General features: G+C 41.2%; 1 protein-coding gene across 1 annotated transcript in view; it reads left to right on the top strand.

Annotated features, from left to right (window-relative positions):
* LOC101856160 overlaps window positions 1–26,437 on the top strand; it is a 54,944-nt gene that overhangs the window by 26,042 nt on the left and 2,465 nt on the right. Inside the window, exons 5-12 of the mRNA XM_035973928.1 lie at window positions 10,988–11,045; window positions 12,757–12,926; window positions 14,410–14,604; window positions 15,087–15,318; window positions 16,671–16,836; window positions 24,545–24,691; window positions 25,068–25,213; window positions 26,163–26,297. Of these exons, the coding sequence (XP_035829821.1) occupies window positions 10,988–11,045; window positions 12,757–12,926; window positions 14,410–14,604; window positions 15,087–15,318; window positions 16,671–16,836; window positions 24,545–24,691; window positions 25,068–25,213; window positions 26,163–26,297 (1,249 nt within the window). The remainder of the gene's footprint in view (window positions 1–10,987; window positions 11,046–12,756; window positions 12,927–14,409; window positions 14,605–15,086; window positions 15,319–16,670; window positions 16,837–24,544; window positions 24,692–25,067; window positions 25,214–26,162; window positions 26,298–26,437) is intronic.

Genomic DNA, 26,437 nt, shown 5'->3' with positions numbered 1-26,437 from the left:
GTTGTCCTGAACCAATCCCCCGTGCTGCCGTTAAGGTAGACAGCGCTGGAGGCCTTGTCGTATAGTTGTTGTAAGTCTAAAAGGTACAAAAACAATAGGTATAGAAACACCAACACTACTCCAGGACGTAATGAAACGAAAACTGAACTACTCTGGGCATTAAAAAAACCGTGAGTCGCTTCGGGACACGTTCTTGAAGCAAATGCTTCAGCCAAGAAAGGAATTTGGAGGTGCGGACGAAATAAATGACGGGAACAGTCCATAGAAACCTGGGTCGGAGCCAAAAAGACACAGACAGACAGGCAGAATGGCAAGAGACGGAGTGTTTTATTGCAGGAAGGTCAGAGCAGAGCAGAGAAGGAATGCCCAACTACTGAAGAAGAAGAAGAAGAAGAAGAAGAAGAAGAAGAAGAAGAAGAAGAAGAAGAAGAAGAAGAAGAAGAAGAAGAAGAAGAAGAAGAAGAAGCAGGAGAAGAAGGAGAAGAAAAGGAGAAGAAGAAGAAGAAGAAGAAGAAGAAGAAAAAGAAGAAGAAGAAGAAGAAGAAGAAGAAGAAGAAGAAGAAGAAGAAGAAGAAGAAGAAGAAGAAGAAGAAGAAGAAGAAGAAGAAGAAGAAGAAAAAGGAGAAGAAAAGGAGAAGAAGAAGAAGAAGAAGAAGAAGAAGAAGAAGAAGAAGAAGAAGAAGAAGAAGAAGAAGAGGAAGAGGAAGAGGAAGAGGAAGAAGAAAAAGAAGAATCGAAATACGGGATGGTACGAACACGATTGCTTTTTGCATCATAACCAAAAGTTGACCAACAAAAATAAAACGCATCTTTTGTGCTCGAAAGCCTCGTGTTTGTTTTTAAAATTCAAATTATCTTAATAGTCAAGTCAGTAGAAAATGGTAGAACGGTGCTTTTTTAAAAAAAGGTTCAGCGGTTTGACCTGCAAGCAATGTGTCATATTGGATGTAACAAAACACTACGGACTTTTAATTAACCTCATGACTACTTTAGAGACTTATGTATTTAACATGTGTTCTCCTTTTTTGTTGGTAAGTGTTATACGCCGTTCGCAACAGCATAATAAGCTCATATGAGTGCGCGGGACATATCAAACATTTTCAGTTGATATGAAATTTTGAATTTTTGACCGGGTAGCGGCCGAAGCCTACTCTTATCTATTTAGGACCCGCAAGGGATCTTTAACGTGCGCAACTTGCACACGGGACCTCCAAGATTTTTCTCTCTTGTACGAGAAGGTTAGGTGTAGATCTTACCTACCATAAGATCAGGGGTGTGGCTGAAACACAGCGGTAAGGAGCCAACGAGAAGCAATAGAAAGGCTGCAGAAAGAGTCATGAGCACAGGGGGGGCAAAGGAGATGAGGGGTGGGGGCAGAAAGTGGAAACGAGAGGAGACGACAGAATATTGTTAGAGAGCAGGAAAGGATCTGAAATGAGAAAATTTTAGAGAAGAAAAACTTCCGAAACCATCCGGATTCGAATGTGGGACCTATTGTCTAGGCCACGATAGCCCCAAGTGTTCTCCAAAATTGATTCACTTGTATTTTATTCTACTGGCCTATGGAGGAAGGTTTATGAAATGTAACTGCCGTTGAGAAATAATTAATATAAATACTGGGCCAGTTAGTACGGCGTTGTTTATAAATTATGTCTTAAACAAAATTTGAGTCTCGACTCGGTGGAATCAGCCGCTCGTCAATTTTTGGGCCTGTGAAGTTATCGCTATTATCTTAAAGCTTGTTCATTTGTCATACTTTTGATCTTTAAAAAATCTATTTCTATTCTATACAAATCCAAATATTTGCTATTGAAGAAGGTGTCAGTTGCCTTGTTTCAACGGTCAAATCAGCAAGAAAATGGCCACAGAAGTTTGGTTATTTCTTTAGCTTGAGAATCCGTGGAAACTGAAAATTTACTTTTTTGCGCCTTTAACCAACGTTTATTAGTAAATTCCACTCAGGTGTTCTTGAATGGATATGGAAGGTGTTGAGCCAAAACACAAAAATTCAATAAAATTGTCCAAACCTGCGTAAAAATGTCAGTTTCTTCAATGTCATTATTTTGACGAGCACCAGATTCCACCACAATGCATCACATTTATCTTGCCTATATAAACATAGACATTCATGTTTCAGCTAAGACGACGTTAACATTTATTCATTGCTTTGACTGATGGAATTGATGATTCCAAATTCACTGTTTATAGATATAAATACTTTTCGTTCTGATAGTTATCATCTTTAGCCCCTTGCTATGAAAGATGAAACTAGGAATCTAACATTCACTGTAATATAGAAATGCATACTTTGTTACGCTGGAATAACCATAATTTTAAGACTTCTGACTATATTGTTTCATAAGCGATAAGTTAGGATCTGTAATTTTGTGTGTTTTTTTAAGGCCGAGAAAAGAGCAGTATAATTATAATATATTCTCATCAAAGTTAAATATTTCGCTACTTCAGATATACAAATTTCTACTACCCAGTACCTAGTTTTATGAAGTTTGACGTCAAAGATTTTTAGTTTTACATCATGTCAAGCTTTTTCAAATGCAATTATTTCAATGTCTTGACAATGACTGCGAATAGTCTTACGATTTTAATAGAGCAGATAGAATATTGGTTTCTTAGAATATTGGTTTCTTAGAATATTGGTTTCTAACCTCGTGGTCATAGTAACTCAAAACAGCCAAAATTGTCAGATAAAACTTTGTAATTCTGAGGTAGCGATTTGTCTAAGTTACGACACTGCCTTCCACGAAGTAATTTCGAATACTGTCACCCTGAGGTGATAAACTGTCGATCAGGGAGTAAAAACACTTACATAGGGGTAGAAACAATAGGTGCAGCAGCATCCAACACTCCTCCAGAACGTAATGCAAATGCAAATGAACTTTTATCAGAAGCAATGACTTGGCAGATATAACCAGACTGTTTTGCTCTTCCGGGTTTCATATAAATGCACTATGTGCCCAGTGAACAAAAATGTAGGATGTCCCATATTTCAAAGGGTTGTAAGGTTATATTTAATTACCTAAAGCAAACACACACACACACACACACACACACACACACACGCACACACACACACGAGTGAAAAAAACACAAGTTTGTCAGATTCTCCACACCATACAACTTTTTATTACTCTGCTTAATGTAGGGCAAATGGGTTAAGTGTGGGCAAAGAATAATCTGGACCGATAACATCAAGGCAAGGATAGGTGTAAGTATGGAAGAATGCATGAAGGGCAGATAGCAACTGCAAGCCATGGCGGGTCATTGCACATCAACCTCTGAGCCAAAGATGATACCTCCAGGTATCTAAGCTTTGGATTGTATAGAAAGAGAATGAAAAAAAGAGAACGAGTGAAAAAGGGGAATGGGGATGGAGAGAGAAAGAGGCAGACAGTTAAACAGACAGTGAGAGTAAAAGAGAGGGATGGGGAGAGATCGGGAGAGAAAGAGGAGAAAGGTAGACAGACAGAGACGAATACAGTATCACAGAGAGAGAAAGAGAGAGAGAGAGAGAGAGAGAGAGAGAGAGAGAGAGAGAGAGAGAGAGAGAGAGAGACAGACAGACAGACAGACAGACAGACAGACAGACAGACAGACAGACAGACAGACAGACAGACAGACAGATAGACAGACAGAGATAAAGATAGAGACATAGACATTGACAGTTAGTTTTAATTTTAAAAGACAAAAAAAACAAACGAACATGACCCTTAAAAAGAAAGGTAAAAAAACCCAATAAAAACGAACTTACAAAGGGTTACCTGTAATACATGACACGGACATAGTGACTGTGCATGTACAGGAAATGTCTATGGTCTGTGGTATCACTGCACGCATAAAGTAGGCCTTCCTCCTTATCTGTCTCTGGACTAGGTTAAACAGATAAACAAAGTATTGAGTAACATGTTTATTGTTCTTTGGATGCAACAGTGAATGTGTGTGTGTATGTGTGTGTGTATGTGTGTGTGTATGTGTGTGTGTATGTGTGTGTGTATGTGTGTGTGTATGTGTGTGTGTATGTGTGTGTGTATGTGTGTGTGCGCACGTGTGTGTATGTGTGTGTGTGTGAGTGTGTGTGTGTGTGTGTGTGTATGTGTGTATGTGTGTGTGTGTGTGTGTGTGTGTATGTATGTGTGTGTGTGTGTGTGTGTGTGTGAGAGAGAGAGAGAGAGAGAGAGAGAGAGAGAGAGAGAGAGAGAGAGAGAGATTGTATGTCTGTTGTGTGCGCGTATGTGTCTGTGTGTGTGTGTGTGTTCGCAACCTTGTGTCTGTGTGTGTCTGTTTGCGCATGCCCAGCTTGGTCCAAAAGGGCAGGTCGACGCCTGTATCTTTGACGCTCTAAATTATTTTAATAGTGGTGATAAAACATCTACGTTAAAAGAATTAGAAGACAGTTGGTCAATTTTGTTGCAAACAAAGCTGCATTGGTAACAGTAAAATTTGACCGCCTCTCCCTCCCCACCAATCCACCCCTCCCCTCATTTCGAACGTGTTTTCCTAGCGGGACGAGCTCTTAAAAAATATAAGTGGTTTAACACCTCCAGACGATGGATTGGACATACTCTCAGGAAGTCAGGCAGCTGCAAAACAAAGAAAGTGTTGGATTGGAATCCACAAGGTAAAAGATCAAGGGGAAGACAGAGTGAACGTGGAGAAGAATCACAGAAAATGATGTACAGAAAGGTGGGAAGACATGGAATGACATCAAGAGGATAGCCCAGGATAGAGAAAGGTGGGAAGTGTTTGTTCGTGGCCTATATCCTGGTGCAGAGGGATAAAGGAAATGGTGATGAATTCATGGTCCTATGAAATAATATGTGTCAAGACGCGGTGGAATCAGGCGCTTGTCAGTTTTGGGGCATGTGGTGCAGTTGGATGTATCTTTAAAGCTTCTTCGGTAGTCTTTCTTTCAATGAAATGAAAACCATGTAACTTGAATAGAAGTCGAGATATCTGCCATTGAAGATGATAGGCGTTGCCGAAGTCCGAGGTAAAATTAGCGAGATAATGGCAGACAAAGTTTGGTGACTTTCAGTGCCTGAGTGTCCTTGGAAACTTCAATTCACATGTTGTGTACCAACTATCATTATCTGTCAATAAAATCCACACAAAAATGCGTTTTAAATCGACATAGAAGGTGCTAAGCCATACACTAATTACTCTTGATAAAAATTGCCCAGTGGGCAGAAAAATGTCTGATTCTTTGATTTCTTTGTTTGGACAAGCGTTTGATTTCCCCACGATGTCTCACATATTAATGGCATCAACCCCACTGAGATCCTGGTCAGTTTCTGTGATATAGCGGTAAGGCGCTTCATTGTCGCTCGCAGGAGGCCCGAGTTTGATGAGCGGGCACAACGTTTTTATCGACTATCTCTGTTTTTCTAGTGGAATGTTGCATTGCTCTCAGTCCAGGTTAGCAACGTTGGATTGCAGGGTCGGGACACAGCGTTGTAGAAGATCTAAATTGTGTCGATGGAGCGTCACGGCCTTCTTCCTACCTCTTGCCTGACTGAGATCTGTCTTGTTTTCTTTAACACTTCCTAGTTGGTGACCTTGTCTGTCCATCTGATCCTCAAAAACTTTCTTAGGCAATTGCTCAAGAAAACCTGGATCCTCTTTATGCAAGTCTGAAATGCGTTCCATGTCTCAAATCGATACAACATGATTGACTTCACGTTTGAATTGCAAATGGAACAGGAATTAGCTGATTGCTATGATTATGGATGAGCGCGAAAAAAGACATGAAGGCATGGGGGAAGCGGGGTTGAGGGGGGAGGGAGGGAAACAGACAAGCCTGCTCTAACGCCCACCTGTCATGACAATCACCCGTACAAACGACCACTTCCAACTTCAACCTGCATTGTTTCTGCATTATAATGCCACTGTCCTAGATGTGCACCAGTCTGAAGCCATCAGTTTTGTTTGTTTGTTTTTGTTTTTGTAAAGTGTTTTACGGCGCTCGCAACTGCATAGGTCATATGAGCGCGCGGGACACACCTAATATTTTCAGTTGGTAGGATATTTTTGAATTTTGCCCGGGTGGCGGCCGAAGCCTACTCTTATCGATTTTAGACCACCAAGGGATCTTTAACGTGCGCAACTTGCACACGGGCCCTCCGAGATTTTTCCCCCTTGTCCGAAGGCTAGGTGCAGATCTTTCCTTCCAAAAGATCACGGGTGTGGCTGAAAGACAGCAGTAGAAGGAGCCAAGGAGTAGCAGTAGAAAGGCTGCAGAAAGAGTCAGGAGCCCACAGGAGGGGGCAAAGGAGGTGAGGGGGTGGGGGCAGAAGGTGGAAATGAAAGCAGAGAGCAGAACATTTTGCTAGAAAGCAGGAAAGAAGGTGAAAGGAGACAATTTTAGAGAAGAAACATTTTCGGTCGCTACCCGGATTCGAACCCGGGATCTTTTGAATGAGAGGCCAACACCTTAACCTCTAGGCCACCAGAGACCCAGCCATCAGTTTTCTTTTCTAAGATGGTTGGTTTTGTGAGAAAATTTCGACTATATTACAATGTTATTTTAACCAATTCACTTGTTTGTGCAACTATGTGTCACATTCATTTCATGGGTGATTGGCGGGTGCTCTCGTGTGGTTTGCTCCCCATTTTACTATCAAACGTCTGTTGATCTTATCTCTCTTCCGTTTTATTTGTGTTTATCACTGTACTTTCTTGCAACGCCTGAAATCGTCGGCACCTATACAACTCAATTGTGTTGCAAGTGCCGTAAAACTCTTGTAAGGCAAGGAAAAAGCTAAGCGTCCAATTCTCTTACCTCAAGAAGCAATGAGAAGCATACCGTTATCGGCCAGCATTTCAGTTCCACTAAGCCTTCAACTTTGAATTTCTATTTTTTTAAAAATTCCAAATACTTTATTTATGGCATCATTTGTATGTGTACAAAAATATTTGTTCGAATTTCAAAATGTAAATGAAAAAAGCAAGTAAGGTTACATAATGGAAATACTGTAATAAAACAGAAAAATGGTTTTTCCTCCCCCACCTCCCCCCTCTCTCTCTCTCTCTCTCTCTCTCTCTCTCCTTATCTCTCTCTCTCTCTCCCTCTTTCTCGAAAAAAAATGCTTTCTAGGCGCAGTACGTTTGAACAGCTTGCCCACTGTGTGTCGTTTAAGCACCCGCAGAGAGACATTTACACGGCTGACAGGAGCGAAACAACACGGTGATTATGGGTGTTTTGTTTTGTTTCTGTTTTTTCTTGTGTCCTTTAAAAATGTTCTTGGTTGGGGGTGGGGGAGGGGGGGAATGAGGGCGGTACTCCATAGTGCGAGAATCGACGACATGGCTTACAAATTATACAAAAATTGAGTTCGTGACGCTTGCTCTTTCTGCACGTAAATGCGAGGCAGCGTGGTGGAATCAAGCTCTCGTCAATTTTTGGACATGTAGAGTTATTGGTGTCATCTTAAAGCTTATTCACTTGTCTTTATTGGGATTTAAAAAATATCCATTAATCTTGAATACAAGTCGAGATATTTGCGAATGAAGAAGGTGGAGGTCACTTGTTTTCAGAGATAAAATTAGTAAGAAAATGACCGCCAAAGATTAGTTATTTTCTTAGCTTAAGAGTCCGTGGTAACTGAAAATTTACATTATTTTGTGCCTTTGATCAACTTTTTTTTCAGGAAAATCCACACAGAAATGGGTTCTTTAATGGGCAGAAAGGTGTTGAGCCAAAAACCAAAAATTGGATAAAAATTCACAAACCTACGGAAAAATGAAAGTTTCTTCTTCTTCTTCTTCTCGATCGCATCACACTTGAAGTCTGGTATCTTTCATAAATTGGGCCGTCCTGCTCGGTTCATCTGTCGGCCCGTATAACTTCTCTTGCAGCGTCAGTGGGGTTGGCCACGTTTCCTGTCTCAGGGCCCTGTGTGTCTTGCAGTGCTGAAGGATGTGTTCAACAGTTTGGTCCGCCTCTCCACACTGGCATTTTGGTGATTGTACTAGTTTAAAACATTTGTACATATGTTGTCTCAGTCTTGTGTGTTGTGTCCTTAGTCTGAAGATAATCACTTGTTCTTGGCGGGACACTCAAGGTAGCCATCTGGTGTCTGAGGTGCTTTAAAAAGTGTACTTATAATAGTTTTTATTTCTGTGTAGTTAACGCTGTTGTCTGGTTGCTCTTTCTGTGCTCCTAGTTTGGCCATCCTGTCTGCCTGCTCATTTCCTAAGACACCACAGTGTGATGGAATCCACTGCAGCATGATCCTCAGACATGGGATGTCCTCAATTTCTTTTCGTAGCCTTGGTAGTTTGCCGGAAGTGATTGCCTGCAGTACTGACATGGCATCTGTAAGGAAAACTACTTGGCTTTGGGGGTCTACCACATTCTTGATGATGTTTGCTGCATGTATTAGAGCCTCCGTCTCTGCCCTGTAGTTAGTACAATGTCGCCCTGTTGGGACTGCCTCTGCTTGTCGTCGTCCATTAGGGAATTGTATGTACACTCCGGCTCCTCCTCTTTTCACAGCATCAGTGGCAGATCCGTCTGTATAGATCCTTATCCATGCTTCTCGTGGGTATCTTTGTTCAAGCATGGACAGGGTGAGGGACTTCTTGCTCATGTCGCTGTGGTCATCTTTTGTGGTGAACATAGGAATGGACGTGTGTATAATTATGTTTGTGTTTGTCTTTTCCCATGATGGTGCCTCTGGGGTGTGATTCAGCATGTTCACGCTGGCTGGTAGATGGTCCTGTAGGGATCTTTGGATTTTTCTGCTTTCTTTGATGAAGTTGGGCCTTTTTAGTCTTGTGGTATTTGATCTGGCTGTTCTTGTGTGCAGTATATGATCCTCCATAGCTGTGGCCTTGGTGTACTGTATGAGGGCCTTGCATTCCCATCTCCTCTTCAGGGCCACGATAGATGTTCTTTGTTCCATCTTTTCTATAGGCATTGACCTCATTGCTCCAATGATTATTCGGAGACCCTGGTTTTGCACTTTTTCCAGAGTGTATTTGTGAGTCTGTGCTGCAGTCATCCATGCGCTGGATCCGTACTCGAGATGGGGGCCTGATTGCGCCTAGATAGACCTGTCTAAGTGTTTTCTCATTTGCTCCCCATTGAGTCCCTGCTAGTTTTCTCATGATGTTAAGTTTCTTCCTGGCTTTAGTTTCTGCATTTTGAATGTGTTGTTTCCATGTGAGCCGTTTGTCAAAGATTATTCCAAGATACTTCTGTTGATTCTCGAACTTTAGGGGGGTTTTGTCTAATGTGAGGTGTTTTGGCTCAGCCTGGCTGAGAGTGAAGAGTGTAGCAGAAGACTTTTCTTTGTTCACGGTTACACACCAGGTTTTTGTCCATGTAGTGAGTTTGTCCAATACTAGTTGCATGCGATATGTGGCTGTAGTGACGAATTCTTCCGAGCACCAAAGAACCAGGACGTCTGCATACAATTCGGCATGTATTCCTTTGGGCAGTTCTTTCATGAGGTCATTGATGAAGACGATAAAGAGCAAAGGTGACATGACTCCACCTTGGGGTACACCTTGTCGCAGCAGCATTTTCGGTCCTTGATATCCATCCACCAGCACACGTGCTCTTCTGTTGTGTAGATAGGATTTGGTCCATAGGTACATGTTGCCTCGGATACCACTTCTAAGGAGCTTGACTAGTAGACCCTCCTTCCACACCTTGTCAAACGCTTTTTGTAGATCAACAAAAGTTGCTAGCATCACTTTTTGTGCCTGGAAGGAGTCCTCTATAACTTGGGACAAGTATGTTGTTTGGTCCTCTGTGCTCCTGAACTGACGGAATCCAGCTTGTTCTGGTACTAGGATTTGTTGTACCACTGCATTCTGCAAGCTATGATGCGCTCCACTGTCTTACATACACAGCTTGTGAGGCTGATAGGTCTATAGCTTAATGGTTGTGCCTTATTTTTCCCTGGTTTGAGGATCAGGATCATCGTTGCTTCAAAGTTCTTCAATTTGATTATTTTGACGAGAGCCTGATTCCACCACGTTGCCTCACAAATTATATTTTTATTCTGAAGTACACACGTTTGGGTCAACGTACCCCCAGCCTAAGGTCATTTTACTCCGAGACACTCGTCATGTGTAGTGAATGTGCCATAAGTTCGTATGACATTATAATATTATTATCTTATTTCAATTGCACTCTTCGAGCGTATGGACGGTAGAACTGAACATAACTTAATAGAACTGTGCTGTATACAGAACCACGTGAGGAAGGCGTTTGTGGTGTCGCGCGTAGAAGACCCGAGTTCTATTCCCGATTTGGGAGAAATATTTGATCGAGTATCTCGTTCTATCTGCTTTGATGTTGTATCCCTCCAGCATGGGTTGGACCTGACAGGCAGGTTTGGAAGCCGACCTCCTAAATGATCTAAATTCTGTCGTTGAGGGCGAAAAGCACCTATACATAATATATTAAATCAGAAAAATTAAACACGTAAAAAGTATGTTGGAAATACAGCTTCGGACCGTCTGTTCTCTGATCTTGTAAAATGAATTAAATGCTAGTGTTTTACGTCCCTATCGACGCTATTTAGGCCAATTAGGGGGCGTTTTTCGACCCTGCAAATTAGGACCAGCACGGGCTGCAAGGCATACAACACCCCAGTGGAAAGACCGAGATGATAAAAGTAACAGCTATGTTCTGTGGCTACGGGTAGCCGTCTCGGATGGTTTCCTCTGTTGACAGTAATTTGAACTTTTCTTTTCCTCGATGGAAAACAAGCAATGCATCACATTCACAAAGTCCTTTATATTTTATGCTGGTGGTTGGCGGGTGGTCTGGTGCGGTGTGCTCCTTCTTTCTACGATCAAACATCTATCGCTGTTATCTCACTTCCTTCTTTTATTTATTTGTATATTTCTTTCAAGAAACACCTGTAATCTATGGCACTTGAAATATGATCTATGATAACATTGACGCAAGCGCGTTAAAACTTTTACTAATTATGATTATGATATGTTATTTCAGAGCATCATCAAAGACATTAGCAACGAGATGGTTGTGATTCTAATGGCCGTCATGTTTGGTGAGAGAAAAAAAAACTTGTGCGTTGCATCGAAGTGAAATCAGGCGCTCATCAATATCGCGAAATCGAAGAAACACGCATTTTTCTGCCCGCTTAGCAATTTTTATTGAAGTTATTTTTAGACATTTAAAATCGTATTTCTGCGTGGTTTGTACTGAAAAACGTTTACCAAAGGCACAGGAAAATGTAAATTTGCAGTTACCAAGAGCGTTCAAGCTTTGAAAGTCACCAAACTTAGGCGGTCATGTTCTTGCTACTTCGTTTAACTCCAGGCAACCTCCATCTTATTCAAAAGCAAATGTTTTAACTTCAATTCAAGATAAATTTTGTTCGGCAAAAACAAGACAAATGGACTCACTTTAAGGTAATACCATTAACGACATATGCCCCAAAATTGACAAGCGCCTGATTTCCCTACGTCGTGGCTCATATTCCATTAAACTACCTTAACCACTTCGCTGCTACTTTGACGGATGAACCATTTTTTGTTCTCTCAAACTTGTTCAATGCCATTAAAAAGTAAATCTTTGTTTAGTTAGAGTACTTAAGTGGCGTTGATAAGCACTTGTCAAAAGTGCTGCCCATGAATTTCCCAATAATTTTGGAGGTCCTCTTGAATAACCTTAAGGAATTTCAAGGGTCTTTTAACTTATAAGGTTTGGAAAAAATTGTTTCGCTTTAAGGACTCTTTAGGAGACGAAACTGCAATTTTGGAAATGTTTATTTCATTTATTTATCTTGCTTGCACGAACGTTAATGGAAAAGCCTTCAAAATGAAACGACTAATTACCTCTTTGAACATTTCAGTGAAACGTCAAGTTCTTGAAGAGTGCTATTGTCACGGGTTATTTTTGCCAGAATCTCCCGTCGGTGCTGTTAATCAGAACTGACAATAATTATGGTTAAAATTGTCAGTCAGCTGTTTAAATGTACAAAGCCAAGGGTTTTGAAAATCATTGAAATTTCAGTTTCTTGATCTGTGACATCGTCTTTACGAGCTGGAAAATTATTCTTTTCAATTCTAATTTTAAATGTTTAAAATAGCAGGGAAAGATTTCTATCCATCTATATTATATAACATATAATAGTATCTATCTATCTATCTATCTATCTATCTATCTATCTATCTATCTATCTATCTATCTATCTATCTATCTATCTATCTATCTATCTATGATATATATTATATATATATGTGTATATATATATATATATATATATATATATATATATATATATATATAATATAATATGTAAATAAATTAGTTTATATGATATACATATATATTGTTTATATGTGATATACATATTTTTTATCCAGTACAAAACAGTTAAAAGAATAAAACCGCCTTTTCCTCTTTCTTGAGTAATGTTTACTGAACTTACGACATTCTAACAGCTTGCCGAAAGATAGCGTTTGAGCATGTGTGTTTATATTTTTATTATTTGTTTGTTCGTTTGTTTGTCTGTTTGTTTGTTTGTTTGTTTGTTTGTTTGCTTGTTCGTTTGCATGTTTGTTTGTTTGTCTGTTTGTTTGTTTGGTTGGTTGGTTGGTTGGTTGTTTGCGTGTTTGTTTGTTTGTTTGTTTGTTTGTTCGTTCGTTTGTTTGTTTGTTTATTTGTTTGCTTGTTTGTTACTCACTTAACATTTCCTTTTTCCAGAAACGTATTTTTACCTTTCCTGATAGTAATTCCGCATTTGTTGACCACAGGTAGTTATTCTTTTGTCGGAGGTCTGGGCTCCACCTTCTACGTGTCCTACTTCAACGCTGTGTTCACCCTGTGTGTCCTCTCCTACTTCGTGGTCAAGATTTTCTACATGCCGGATGACCAGCTGCCTTTTGGCAACTTTGAGGACATTTACGAGCACGTGTCTTCGCTTGTTGGTGAGTGAGTGGACAGAGGTCTGGCGCAGATACGTGACATATAATATACTTTTGTACAGTGCTCAGACCTTTACTGTAATATACATTTGCGTTGTTCTTATTCTTATGACAAGTTTTCTGTTCTCATTCTTATTCTTACTGTTATTTTTGTTCATCGTTGTCGTGGTTTTTTCCCCTTAATATTATGGGTTTTTAAAAATAGTCTTTTTCTTTTTCTTTTACCCTATATGTATCCTTATTTTACGATGATTATGATGACAATGATAATGAGGGTATAATAGATTGCATTTATATAGCTCTCTATCTTATACTACTATAAGCTCTGAGCAATGTACACCAATCACAAAATCATTCAAAGAAGAAAAAAATTATATATTTCACAGAAACACGAAAAACAAGTTCAACCACATGCAGAAAACTTTCACAACCATTAATTAAATATGTTCACAAAAGGACAGAAAATAATCAGCACTTATTAACACACTATAAGATTTTGGGGCTGACGAAGGTATTGGTATCCCCGTAAAGCTTTTTCATATGCCTTCCTTTTGATGAAAAATATTACCTATCGTGAAAATAAATCAAGGTATCTACAATTGAAGGAGATATGAGTCGCCTGCTGTCAGGGGTTTAACGAGTCAATGGCCACCAACGTTTAGGGATTTCCAAAGCTTGAGTGTCCCTGAAAAAACTTGCATATTTACATTTGTGTGCCTTTCATCAAAGTATTTCAGTATATTAATATACATGAATGGAATAAATTATGTCTTTAAAAGGGCACTATAAAAGGTGTTGGGACAAAAATGTTAAAACAGCTGATAACAATTGCCCAGTAGGGGGAATATCCCTTTCTTCGATTTCAATATTTGATGAGCGCCTGTTTCCATCACAATGTGACACACATTATCTTCAGATCACAACCTGATTATGTTCAAAGTACACTGAACAATAGAGCGCACTTTGGACAAAATAGTTCTGAGGCGACGATATCACTTACAGGCCCGGCGGGGCCTAGAGGTTAAGGTGTTCTCCTCTCATTCAATAGGTCCCGGGTGCGAGTCCAGATAGCGACGGACATTTTTCTTCTCTAAATGGTCTCCTTTTACCTCCTTTCCTGTTCTCTAGCAATGTTCTGTCGTCTGTTTTCGTCTCCACTCTCTGCCCTCACCCCTCACCTCCGTTGCCCCCTCTTCTTGGCTCCTGACTCTTTCTGCAGCTTTTCTGCTGATTCTCCTTGGCTCCCTCTTACCGCTGTATTTCAGCCACGCCCCTGATCTTCTGGTAGGAAAGATCTACACCCAGCCTTCTCGGACAAGGGCAAAAAATCTCGGAGGTTCCGTGTGCAAGTTGCGAAAAGTTAAAGATCCCTTGGTGGTCCAAAATCGAATAGAGTAGGCTTCGGTCGCCACCGTGGCAAAATTCAAACGTTTCTACCAACTGAAAATGTTTGGTGTGTCCTGCCCGCTCATAATATGACCTTATGCAGTTGCAAGCGCCGAAAAAACACTTACATTGTACCTTACAGGTCCGGCTGACAACGAGGACAGGAGTTACCTGACGTTCTGGTCTACTGGCTCCATGGTGTGGGCGGGACAGGGAACCTTCATCTGTCTGGGCCTGGTCTTCTGTGACCAGGCCTCCTGGCAGAGCAAGATCGCCGCAAAACCTTTGCAGGTAGATTAACTCTTTAAAAAAAAAGAAAGTTCTGTTTTCTGTGTCTGCCACTGTATCTGTCACAGTGTCTGTTTCTGTCGGTGTCTTTGTCTCTGTATGTCCACCTGTGTATGTGTCTGCGTGTGTCTTACTGTCTGTCTCATTGCCTCTGTCTCTGTCTATTACTATTTCCCCATAATACTATGTTTCGACTGTTCTCTTTTCCTTTCCTTCACCACTTTTTTTAGTTTTCTCCCTTCTCGCTCCCCCCCCCACCCCTATCTCTCTCTCTCTCTCTCTCTCTCTCTCTCTCTCTCTCTCTCTCTCTCTCTCTCTCTCGATTTCTCTTTCTCTGTCTCTCTCTGTCTCTCTCTCTGTCTCTCTCTCTTTCTTTCTGTCTTTCTTTTTTTTTATCTCCACCCTCCCTCTCTTGCCATGTCACCCTCTACCCCATCAATAACACAAGCTCGCCCTAGTTCAAACCCCACCACCTCCTTCCCCAGGGAGTTCTCGGCTTTTTCTTCGCCACACTCATCTGGTTCGCGATACCCTCCACCATCGGCACGTCCGCCGGCCTTGCCTATCTGTCCTACAGCAAATCCATGAGCAGCACCATCAGCAGCATCAGCAACGACAGCAGCATGATCATCGCTAACAGTAGCCTTGGGGGATTCAGGAACAGCAGCAACATCGTGTTGACAAGGATGGCTCTCTCTGATGCAGATTTGGACGCAGGTGTGAAAAAGAAAATCGTATAGGTTTTAACGATTTTTACTATAAAAATACATGTATAAGCAGAAAAGCAGAGGAGTGAAGCAGGGATGTGCCATGTCACCAGACCTCTTGAACATTTTTAAACAATGAAACAAATCTTAGAAACATAGAAGAATGTCCAGAGGCGAGGGTAGGCCCAGAGAAACCTAAACAGAGGGGTAACGTAGTTCTTTTCGAGTAAAGGAATAAATGAAGAACCATGATCGTCAATGTCTGCCGCAAATCGAGCAGATAATGATGAAAAGGGGGAAAACGTTGAACCTGTATTAAATTTGAAAATTCTACAAGTGTCAGCCCTATTTTATTCCCTGTTATTTACAATGATGATGATGATGATTCTAAACGAGCACGCAGCATCTTAATAGATAGCATTTGTATAGCGCATATCCCCGCTCAACAGCAGGCTCTATGCGCTTTACACTATATTATTACCCCAGCAGACCATAGAACACCCCGAAACATTATCAGCTTCCCGGGAATCATACCGTGCAAGCAGCCGATTAAGCGCTCAAACACTAACAGACTGACAAGATCTTTCGCTGTCTATAGCCGGGTACCCATTCCCACCTGGGTGAAGTGAGGAAAATTCGTGTAAATTGCCTTTCCCAAGGACACAACGTCGGGCTCTTGACGGTATTCGAACCCACGACCTTACGGTTGCGAGTCCGAGAGCCTAACCACTATGCCACCGACGCCACTATCTTTACTATAGCACTGTACTGTAATTCTTCCAACAGCTTCAATTTGTTTTTGTAGTAGGACGTATTTGTGTTGCAAGTGCCTGCAAAACTCTAACTTCAACCAAAACTTGCTCTTTGCTTTCTCTCCCACCCCAAAATTGCTACCCCGTTCCCCACTTTTAATCCCCCCCACTCTCTCTCTTTCTCTCTCTCTCTCTCTCTCTCTCTCTCTCTCTCTCTCTCTCTCTCTCTCTCTCTCTCTCTCTCTCTCTCTCTCTCTCTCTCTCTCTCTCTCTCTCTCTCTCTCTCCCTCTCCCCCACTCACTCTCTTTCCATCTATCTATTTATTCATCTATCTCTGTGTGTGTGTGTGTGTGTGTGTGTGTGTGTGTGTGTGTGTGTGTGTGTGTGTGTGTGTGTGTGTGTGTGTGTGTCCCCTCACACACACACGCGCATACACGCCCGCCCGCAATGACATAGTAATACATTAATTTGAAAAGACGGAGCCTGTATGTTACTCTCTAATAGCGTCTCTAATATTCGGCACTTATAATAATAATATGACCAATTTGTGATGCAAACGCCATAAAACTCTGGCCGAAACAAACACTTCTAATAACGTTTCTTCCTCAGGATTGGTCACCCCATTCATCGCTGACGTCGCGTTGGGTAAAGAAGGGGGCGTGATCCTTCTGATCATGTTCACCATGCTGCTCATGTCTACGGGGGCTAGCGAGGTGATGGGCGTGGCTTCTATCATCGTCTACGACATCTACCAGAGTTATCTCTGTCCTTATAGGTAATAATACCAGTAGTAGTAGCTCTGTCGTAAAAGATGGGTTCTTTTCTGTCTGTCTGTTTGTTTGTATGTCTGTCTGTTTGTTTGTATGTATATATGTTTCTCTTTCAATCTGTCTGTTTGTCTGTCTGTCTGTATGATTGTATGTTTGCCTGTCTGTCTGTTTCTCCGTCTGTTAGTTATTCTGTCTGTCTGTCAGTTTGTTTGTCAGATCTATCGTGAAGAATCGTTTCTTTTCGGTCTATCGGTTCGTCTAGTTTTTGTCCGTCTCTCTGTCTGTCTGTCTGCCTGTCAGTCCTTCTTTATTCCCTCCTACCCCCGTCCTCTGTCTCTATTTGTCTGTCTATCTCTTTCTCTCTCTCTCTCTCTCTCTCTCTCTCTCTCTCTCTCTCTCTCTCTCTCTCTGTGTGTGTGTGTGTGTGTGTCTCGCGCTCTCTCTCTCCCCCCTCTCTTTTTCCGTGTCTATATTACTATATATAATTATATATATATATATATATATATATATATATCAATCAATATACGCCCCTCCACACACACACACACACACACGCACACACACACACACACACACACACACACACACACACACACACACACACACACACACACACACACACACACACCACAAAAGGCAATGGCATACATTTACACCGTCTTCACTTGACTTTATATTATTACATAGAGCGTAATAGGGGGTGCTAACTATTGTGATCGGTTCTGGTCTATTTGACAGTCGGTGGTTTGCAGCCTATCACAACAAGGCTGAGACAAGTGTCCATGTTGACACTCAAACTTCGGTGGCGCCCTCTTCGAAAAAGTGCGGACTTTGCAATCAGAGTTACCCTACTTGTGTGAAAAATAATACAAGCGAAACTAACAAACTGTGCTACACCTATTCTTCTTTTGGAGAAACGAAAGAGAGCTTCAAAACAAAGACAGCAGCGCCAGCTGTACCAATGTGCGGACGTCAGAGGGCAATATTTTTGCAGATTGAACTATCTTGTTTTGAACGATCTTTGATAATAGAAAGTTATCAAAGTAACCCATGTTTATGGGATTCCAGGCTGCCGGGGCACTGCAACAGGGAACTGCGGAAAGGAGCTCTGGGAGCCATTGAGGTTTAAAGTTTCTCTACTTTAACTTCCTGGTCGTCGGGTACTATCACGGCGGGGTTGTAGTGTGCACTCAAACCACCAGACACGACCAAACCCGATCGCGCTAATGGGCACGCCCTATTATAAAATTGTGAGGCAGCGTGGTGGAATCAGACTCTCGTTAAAATAATCAAAGTGAAGAAACTTGCATTTTTCCGCAGGTTTATGAATTTTTATCAAATTTTTTTGGGGCTCAACATCTTTCATGTCCATTAAAGAACTCATTTCCGTGTGGATTTTTCTGAAAAACGTTAATTAAAGGCACAAAAAATGTAAATTTTCAGTTACCACGGACTCTTAACTAATCTTTGGCAGTCATTTTCACACTAATTTCACCTCTGAAAACGGGTGACCGCCACCTCCTTCTTTAGCAAATATCTTGACTTGTATTCAATGAATATTTTTTTCATTCAAATAAAGACAAGTGAACAAGCTTTAAGATGATATCAATAACCCTACATGCTCAAAAATTGACGAGAGCCTGATTCCACCACGCTGCCTCACAATTGTGCTTCACACTGCAGTAACATCCAAGCACAGCCAACACGCGGGAAATCACATATCTCTATAACCGACACTTAAAACCTGACACCGTATCGAATGGAATTACTCGTAGGCGGCTCTTGGGGCAAAAAAGTAGGCGTGCACAATAATAATTAAGCTATGGCATGCTGAAGATAGTCAAGGGCAAAATAAATGAGACGGTGTATAATTTTGGGATCTTTGAGTTGGTGAGGGAGGGCCTCGTGGTTTTATTTTCTTTCTTTTTACGGGTCGCTTTGATTTCTAGTACTAAATTTGTTTGTTAGCTAGACATCAATTCGTTCTTCCTGTATTGGAACTGAACACTCAAGTACATGTAATAACTTTCACTACTCCACTACAAAACCATTCAAAGGCACAATTCATAGGACGGTCACGTTCACCTCCCTCGGGTTCACGGCTACAGAGTCACTTAAAATAGTGGCAAGACAAACAATGAACCAATCACAATTCACTTGAGCACTCTGCAGGATTGCTCCGGGGCTCACATAATACTGGCAAAGAAGAGCGTTTGGTCTATCGTGTTTATTTTTAGACTGCCTACTGTGGGCTATGTTTCGGCACTATTCGGCAGGAGCACATTTGAGATGTGCCGGCTTATTAATATTAATGTACCGCCAAACTCGTTACGAGTGTCGTCATCGCGTGGGTTATCTCCAAGAGCGATTTATAGTTCAGGTTACACTGTTGAATATCCTTTTCTGTTTAGCCGAAGCGCGTGGACTTTGGCATGGCATAGTAGATGTTTTACGGCGCTATAGACATAGAAATGACAGTAATGGCGCCAGTATGGACCTTTGTTTTGATATAATATTTGGCTTGTGTTTGTTTCTGGCTTCTTTTATTGTATTATAGTTGGTGTTTTACGGAATAGAACATTCAGAATTTTTGGTCGGCACTGCACGACCGTGCTCTATGGACGAACCGCGCCTGTCGTAGATTAATTCATATCTTCATTCCGCTTGGCTAGAAATGGGTTCACAGTTTTAGTAATGAAGGAAGAATAAATAATGCCATCTGACAGCTCGCTTGTATAATATTTGCTATGTGTCTGGCTTCAAGTTGTGACTAGTGGGTGACTGGTGTGTACTCTTGTGTAGTTTGCTTCTTCTCACCAATATATAATTTATTGTCCTCATCTCTCCTTCTTTTTTGTGTTTGTTACTCTCTTGTAACATCTCTAAGCTTTGACACGTATATGACCCTATTGTGTTGTAAGTGCCGGAAAAGTCTTACTAAAACTGAGTTGTCATCGTAGATCTAATTTTAATACTACCTCAGATCGGGCACTGTCATGGCTGCAAATCTTTACCCCGGGATCTCTGAAAAATAGCAAATCCTAAATATTTAAGCGATTGCCCAAAACTCATTTGTAGTGGGCAATAGATTGGCAGCTGATAATAGTTTTTTATTCAGTTTCAAGATAATCCAAATTAATATTTATCAACATTCATTGCACTTTCCCAATAAAATACGCCCAAAGACACAATAAGGGCTCGCCCATGTATTGTTGCACCACAGAACTTCGTTCCTAAGAACTTCGTTCCTAAATCTCAGTTTATCTCGCTGGCTCAAAAAGTTGTTGTTACCAGCTGATGTCACATTGCGCGCCTTCATATCCCGCACTCAGCGGTGACGTCACACAGCCCGGCGAATTGAGCAATCGCCCTCAGAGTGGAAAAACCCGCGTGAAGATCACCTTTATTGCCAATTTGGCTCTTCTTGTACTTACAAAGGACAGGACTATCTTGAACAATGCATCTTATAATTTCATTAGTACTATATATCATTAAACCTGTCTTTAGTTAAAACGTACATCAACTGTCATGATGGCTCAAATCTTTATCGCTAATTGAATTTTGAGACATCCGTGGTTCTGTGCTTACTTCCTGCTACAGCTTTACCTGGCCCCAAAAAGCACACCCGGCGAGTTGGTGGTTTGGCCAGTCTTTCTATAAAACAGGAATTTTAACGGATGAGAGATTCGAGGGCTGACTTGCGAACAGCACTTAGCTGTCAGTCTGGACCCCACAGCCCCCCGCCCCCTCCCTTTTCTCCTTCTCTGTTCTCACCTCAACCCGACACTGCGTTCTAAAATTAGTATTGACACCGTTTCTCGCTTAATAACAAACAGTGCACTGAAAATGGCAATTGGAATTTGTTGTGAGCTTGCTTTGTTCAATGCGTATGCGTTAAGTGTATTGTAGACCTTTTTTTTTTTTTTTTCGGATTCTACCCAGACTTGGTCTGCCTGGGACAGCGTCAGCGGTGGGGTATCATCTTGGTTCTATGTTTCTTAAGACTTCTATAAATCAGCTCGTTAACATTGTTATTATGTATACAGGGGCGAAGCGTCTATATAATCAAATAATCACTGCTTCCCTTTCTAATTTTGAAACATTGTCGCTGTCAAATTCATCCTTAAACGTAAACCTCATAAATTAAATGTTAAAAGACGTTCGTATCCAACAACGAACAGTATGCCTAACATTCAAAACGGTTTCACGGCCACAGAAATAGCCTCCTCACCCCTCTCGGCCCACTCCATAAGCAGTCAAAGCTTTGATTAAATAAGCTTAAAGTGAGGCTGGAATAGAGTTGAAGGGAACATGTGCATGGCAGTCAAAGCTGTTTCATTGCCACATATACCCTGTTCACCCCTTTGGGGCCACAGTTAAAATCAAACACAAGCCCTGATTAAGTAAGCTAACTAACACTGGTCGAGTCTACCTCACAAATGTGAGGGGAACTAACTCTTAATAATCTCTTGACTGCTGCTTGTGCTTGTTTTTTTTCCTCGACGTTTTACCGTCCTATAATCAGATCGTGACCTCGATTATGACACCAGCTCCTGGCCGCGAAAGGCTAACAAAAACAGCCAAATGTGAAATTTAAAAAATAATAATTGTCATGTTCTACCAAAGAGTTAGACTCACTGGTAGATCTATAACATATAGATCTAGTACTGACATCTCTGCTTCTTTGCTTTGTGTTTATGTATTCACATCTAAAGTTAAGTTTAATTTTAGTGGGAACTGATATTTAATAAGATACTTTCCCGATTATTTTGGCGGTTGAACATCCAATATGAATTCCGGATTTGTTTTCATTCACAACTCAGAGTCGCCGCCTCGAGTAAGATTCTTGTGTGATATCTACAGGCCAGATCTGGTCCCATTTCACTTTGATTACCCTGTCAAACAAGTCAGCCTTCGCCCCTGTATGTATATAAGAATTGTTAGTGGAAGGGGACCATGTTCCCAAGGGCTCAGGGGGGTGTTAGTTTGGTTTTTGAAAAAGAGAAAAAACGGGGGGGGGGGGGGGGCGGGATACAAGAGCCAAAGGTTAAAAATTGGTTGGGGAATAGGTGTTCGGGAAACCCCCAGGCCGGGGGGGGGGGTGAGGAAAAAAATAAGGGGGCTGGGGTTGAGGTAGAGTGGGGGGGGGGGGGGAGGAAAAGAGATCGATATGAATGATAGCCCTTCAGCTTCACAAATCACGGGCCGCCCCTGATCGTGACACACCATTCTGTTTGGGACTCCACTCTTACCCAATTCCTGTTCACCATGGAACACAGCATTTGACTCTATTTAGAACAAAATTAAGGGCAGGGAGGGAAAGGTCGCACATGTTCTTGACTTCAACGAGACTTGTGTTTTTCCTTTCATTTACGCGCCCATGACGTACATTGGCGGTGTGGAGATTTTATGTAAAGAAAAAAAAAGTGGCGTCCCTGACAGTGCCTGGTCAAGGATACTATAACTCGGTCTATGGTAAAAAGTATCAGGAGAATTTGATGACGCCAGCAGTACATACTTTCGTTTTTTGAATTTTAAGAAGTGATAATAAGTTAAACTTTTTCATGCTACAATCTTTAATACTACTTTGTGAAATTTAAGGTCATGGGCGTACAACTGTGCTGTTTCAGAGAACCTCCCATCTTTTTGGGTTCTTTTTTCACTGTTTTCTTTGTTTCCTGCCAGCATGTGCTAGCATATTTTTAGAGCATGTTAAGGTATGCATATTAAATTTATCTGATTATTGCTCCGTCTAGTTACCCCTACTTTCTGGATCGTTATGCTGTTCTATCTTACACCTGTACAAATCTAATATTATATTACAACATTTGTACTAATATATACTACTAGCTGGGCCCCCCGTTCGATGAACGGATTGAGACAGAAGCGTTTTGATTGTTCCGAGTAGCAAGAAAAAGATTTGACAAAGGAGTCCAGAAAAACCTATGATTTGAATCAAACGAAAGGATCACAGTCGAATTTAGCACCAAGTAAAAAAAAGAAAACACGAGGCTAGATCTATACGGGTAGCACACTTAAAATATTGCTCAGTATTGCACGACAAATCGCGATAGTATCGAACTGAAGTACGACTTGAAATAAACAAACCTGGCGGATTTTCTAAAATTACAGAGACAGAAGTGTCGGCCTACAAAAGCGATCGGCGAAAAAAAGACATTTAGCCCCCTTTTGATGAAAGGAATGATCGGGGCTTTGATATCAACTAAAAGTCATTGACCTACTATATTTACACTCTACTGGAATGGGGCAATAAATCTTAAGAGATGCAAAAAATGATAAGGTCTAGATCTATACTCTCAAAACAAAACAAAATGCGCCTCGCGAAGTATCACTTCCGGATTTTCTAAAAATACAGAGACAGAAACGTCGGCCTACGAAAGCGATCGGCGAAATAAAGAAATTTAGCTTTTCGCAGCGAAACTGTCTCAAAACTGAAAAAACCAAGGGCGTCATGCTCTGGGGAATATTTTAAAGAATCTTTTGGCGAAAACCTCACGATCGATTCAGCAGTTAAAAAGCCTTTTGAATAGCAAAATTCGGCCACAACAAATAGATAATAAATGTTTATATAACTGCATAATATCTTTTTGAACAAATGTGTACCTTCTTAATGATACATGAAAATGTGGATATAATATATATGTATATAATCCAGAAACAATGCACAACTGCCAACTCGAAAGACAGAAAGTGTATAATATCGCAAAGCAATTTATCAGCAAATACAATGATAACAGCAAACACACACACACACACACACGCGCGCGCGCACACACACACACACACACACACACACACACACACACACACACACACACACACACACATACTCTTACAACGCCCAAACGCACACGCATTCTCATAATATTTTTATATGATAGAGGTTAGCCATTTTAAGACACTTTATTTTATTCTGTTTCTTTAATAAGATATTTTCAGGATGATCCGTTAGCCCTTATGGTAGACGATATCATGCTGGACTACGGAGAAGGTGATCCTGGTTCAAATGCCTGACTGGGCGATCTTGAGCTTTAGTCGCTTTGTGAAGATTTGAGGTCTCAAAAGCTATAGGACTCGGTCCTATTGGGGATGGACGTTAAATTCGGTGGTCCTACCTCTTAAATAAGCTAAAAGTGCTGATAGGGATGGTAAACCCATACACGTCCCATGTCTGTGCGATGTTTACAACACGTCTTATGGGGTTGATTGGTAGGTACTCTAGTGTGTTTACTCCTTCTTTACTATCCGTCAAACACCTATAAATTATTGTCCTTATCTTTTCTCCTTCTTTTTCGTGTTTGTTACTCTCTTACAACTCCTCTAATCTTTGGCACTTACGTGACCTGACTGTGTTACAAGTGCCGTAAAACTTACTAAAACATAACCTTTTTGCGCTCCTCAGGAAAAATCACTTAGGGGGTTCGAGCCTCAGCTCGGTCTGACGTTGTGTCCAAGGAAAAGGCCACTTTACACAAATTTCCCACTTGGCTAGGTCCTTTTGAAAATGGACGTTTATCTCGAAGGTTCGGCCTTTTAAATAACCGAACAGTGTTGACGTGGACGTTATCAAACCTTTACCATTTCACCATTTTTTCTTTCGGAGATGGACCTTAATCTCGGAGGCCCTGCCTCTTTAAAAAAACTGTGTCAATAAGGGCATTAAGCCTATACCCTTTCACCATTTTTCAGGAAAAATCACAAGCCAGGAATGTGCCTGCTGTGTGGCAAGGAAGAAGTAGGGGAGCTAACCGAGGAAATATCCGATGAAGACATGGTCAACATGTGTTGTTGCCCTTCTGTGGCCGACTGTAAGGACTGTGTCGTGGACTTAGAAAAGTGAGGAAACGACAGCTTTGTTTTGGTCTCAAAAGTACAAATAAAACACGACATGTGTATTAGAATACATAGGCGCAGACATATACACAGACACAGACGCACATACACACACACATACACACACACACACACACATACACACACACACACACACACACACACACACACACACACACACACACACACTCACACACACAAACACATGTACATAGATGCACGCACACAGACAGACACAGACAGACACAGACATACACATACACATACACATATTATTATCTCATACTTAAGCACTCACACAAGCCTGCTTACGAGACCGTTAGCCTAACCACTAGACTACCGACGCCACTGTATTATGTTACATATATTTTTTCCTCAGACAGCATCAGAAACAGAAAGGTGACACTGTGACCTTCACCTTCTACACATGTCCTTTTCACGGACAGTACCGGACCTACCAGGACACTCTGATAGAGAAGAAGAACTGGGTCATATTGTGGGTTGCGATATGCATCGTGCCTTTAGGTGAGTAGGCAGCTGTACCGATGTTTGACGATTACAGGGGTGTGGTTAGCTCTTTCTTTCCTATCAAACATATTCTATCGTCCTTATATCCCCTCCTCCTTTTTTGTGTATGTTAATGTTTAGTGACACCTCGTGCTTTTATGGTCATATTGTGGTGCAAGAAAGTGATACAGGTCTCCTTGACATCTTCCTCTTCAAAATTAGTTGAAATTAGAGGTGGGGGCTCTTGGGGTCGAGAGGTTACGGTTTTCGTCTCTCATTCAATAGGTCCCGTGTTCGAATCAGGACAACAACGGACAATTTTCTTATCTGAAATGCCTTTTTTTCACCTCCTTTCCTGCTCTCTAACATTGTTCTGTCGACTGCTTTCGTCTCTACTTTCTGCCCCAACGCCCTCACCTCATTTGGCCCCTCCTCTAGGCTGCTAACCCTTTCTGCAGCCTGTCTGCTTTTACTGCTTGGCTCCTTCTTACTGTTGTATTTCAACCACACACGTGATCTTTTGGTAGGTAAGAACTAACACCTTGCCTTCTCGGAGAAGGGCGAAAAATGCTCGGACGTCCCGTGTGCAAGTTGGGTTGGGCACATTAAAACATCCCTTGGTCGTTCAAAATCAATAAGGAAATCACAAAAAAGGAAGAAAAAGAGATTGGCGGAGTCGGAAAAAAAGGTCTTAGTCACCTAAAGGCCGTTTCGAAAAACGAAAACAAGAAAAACATAATAACCACTTGTGGACTGAAGTATCATATTATTATCAAACAATAAATAGAATTGCGAATAATGTGTAAAGGCCATAACTCTGATTTGCAGCCATCCACCCATTTCAATAAAATCCTATGTTTATATTACTTGACACTTTCTTTTTTTTACGCCTTCTACCAAGCCACAAATGATTATGTATGTATCATTACACATTTATCTATCTATCTATTATCTACTATCTATGAAGGCCTGGCCGTGATACAGTCTGGAGTAGACCTCAACTGGATCTTCATGAACGGCGCTATTGTCATCGTGCAGGCTTTTCCAGGAATCATCTGTACTATCGTGTGGGTCAAGGTCACCAGTGAAGCTTTAGTGATAGGTGAAGAATATAATGATATTATGTGTGTAAAACGGTGTTTTGTTTATTTGTTTGTTTGTTTCAAATCTTTTTTCTTGGGGGGGGGTTGTTTGTTTTGATTTTTTAATTAATTTTTTTTTTGGGGGGGGGGGGGGGGGGGT

The sequence above is a fragment of the Aplysia californica genome, unplaced genomic scaffold (assembly GCF_000002075.1).
Source record: "Aplysia californica isolate F4 #8 unplaced genomic scaffold, AplCal3.0 scaffold00036, whole genome shotgun sequence".
NCBI classification, from domain to species: domain Eukaryota; kingdom Metazoa; phylum Mollusca; class Gastropoda; order Aplysiida; family Aplysiidae; genus Aplysia; species Aplysia californica.
This window is presented reverse-complemented; position numbering and strand designations above follow the sequence as displayed.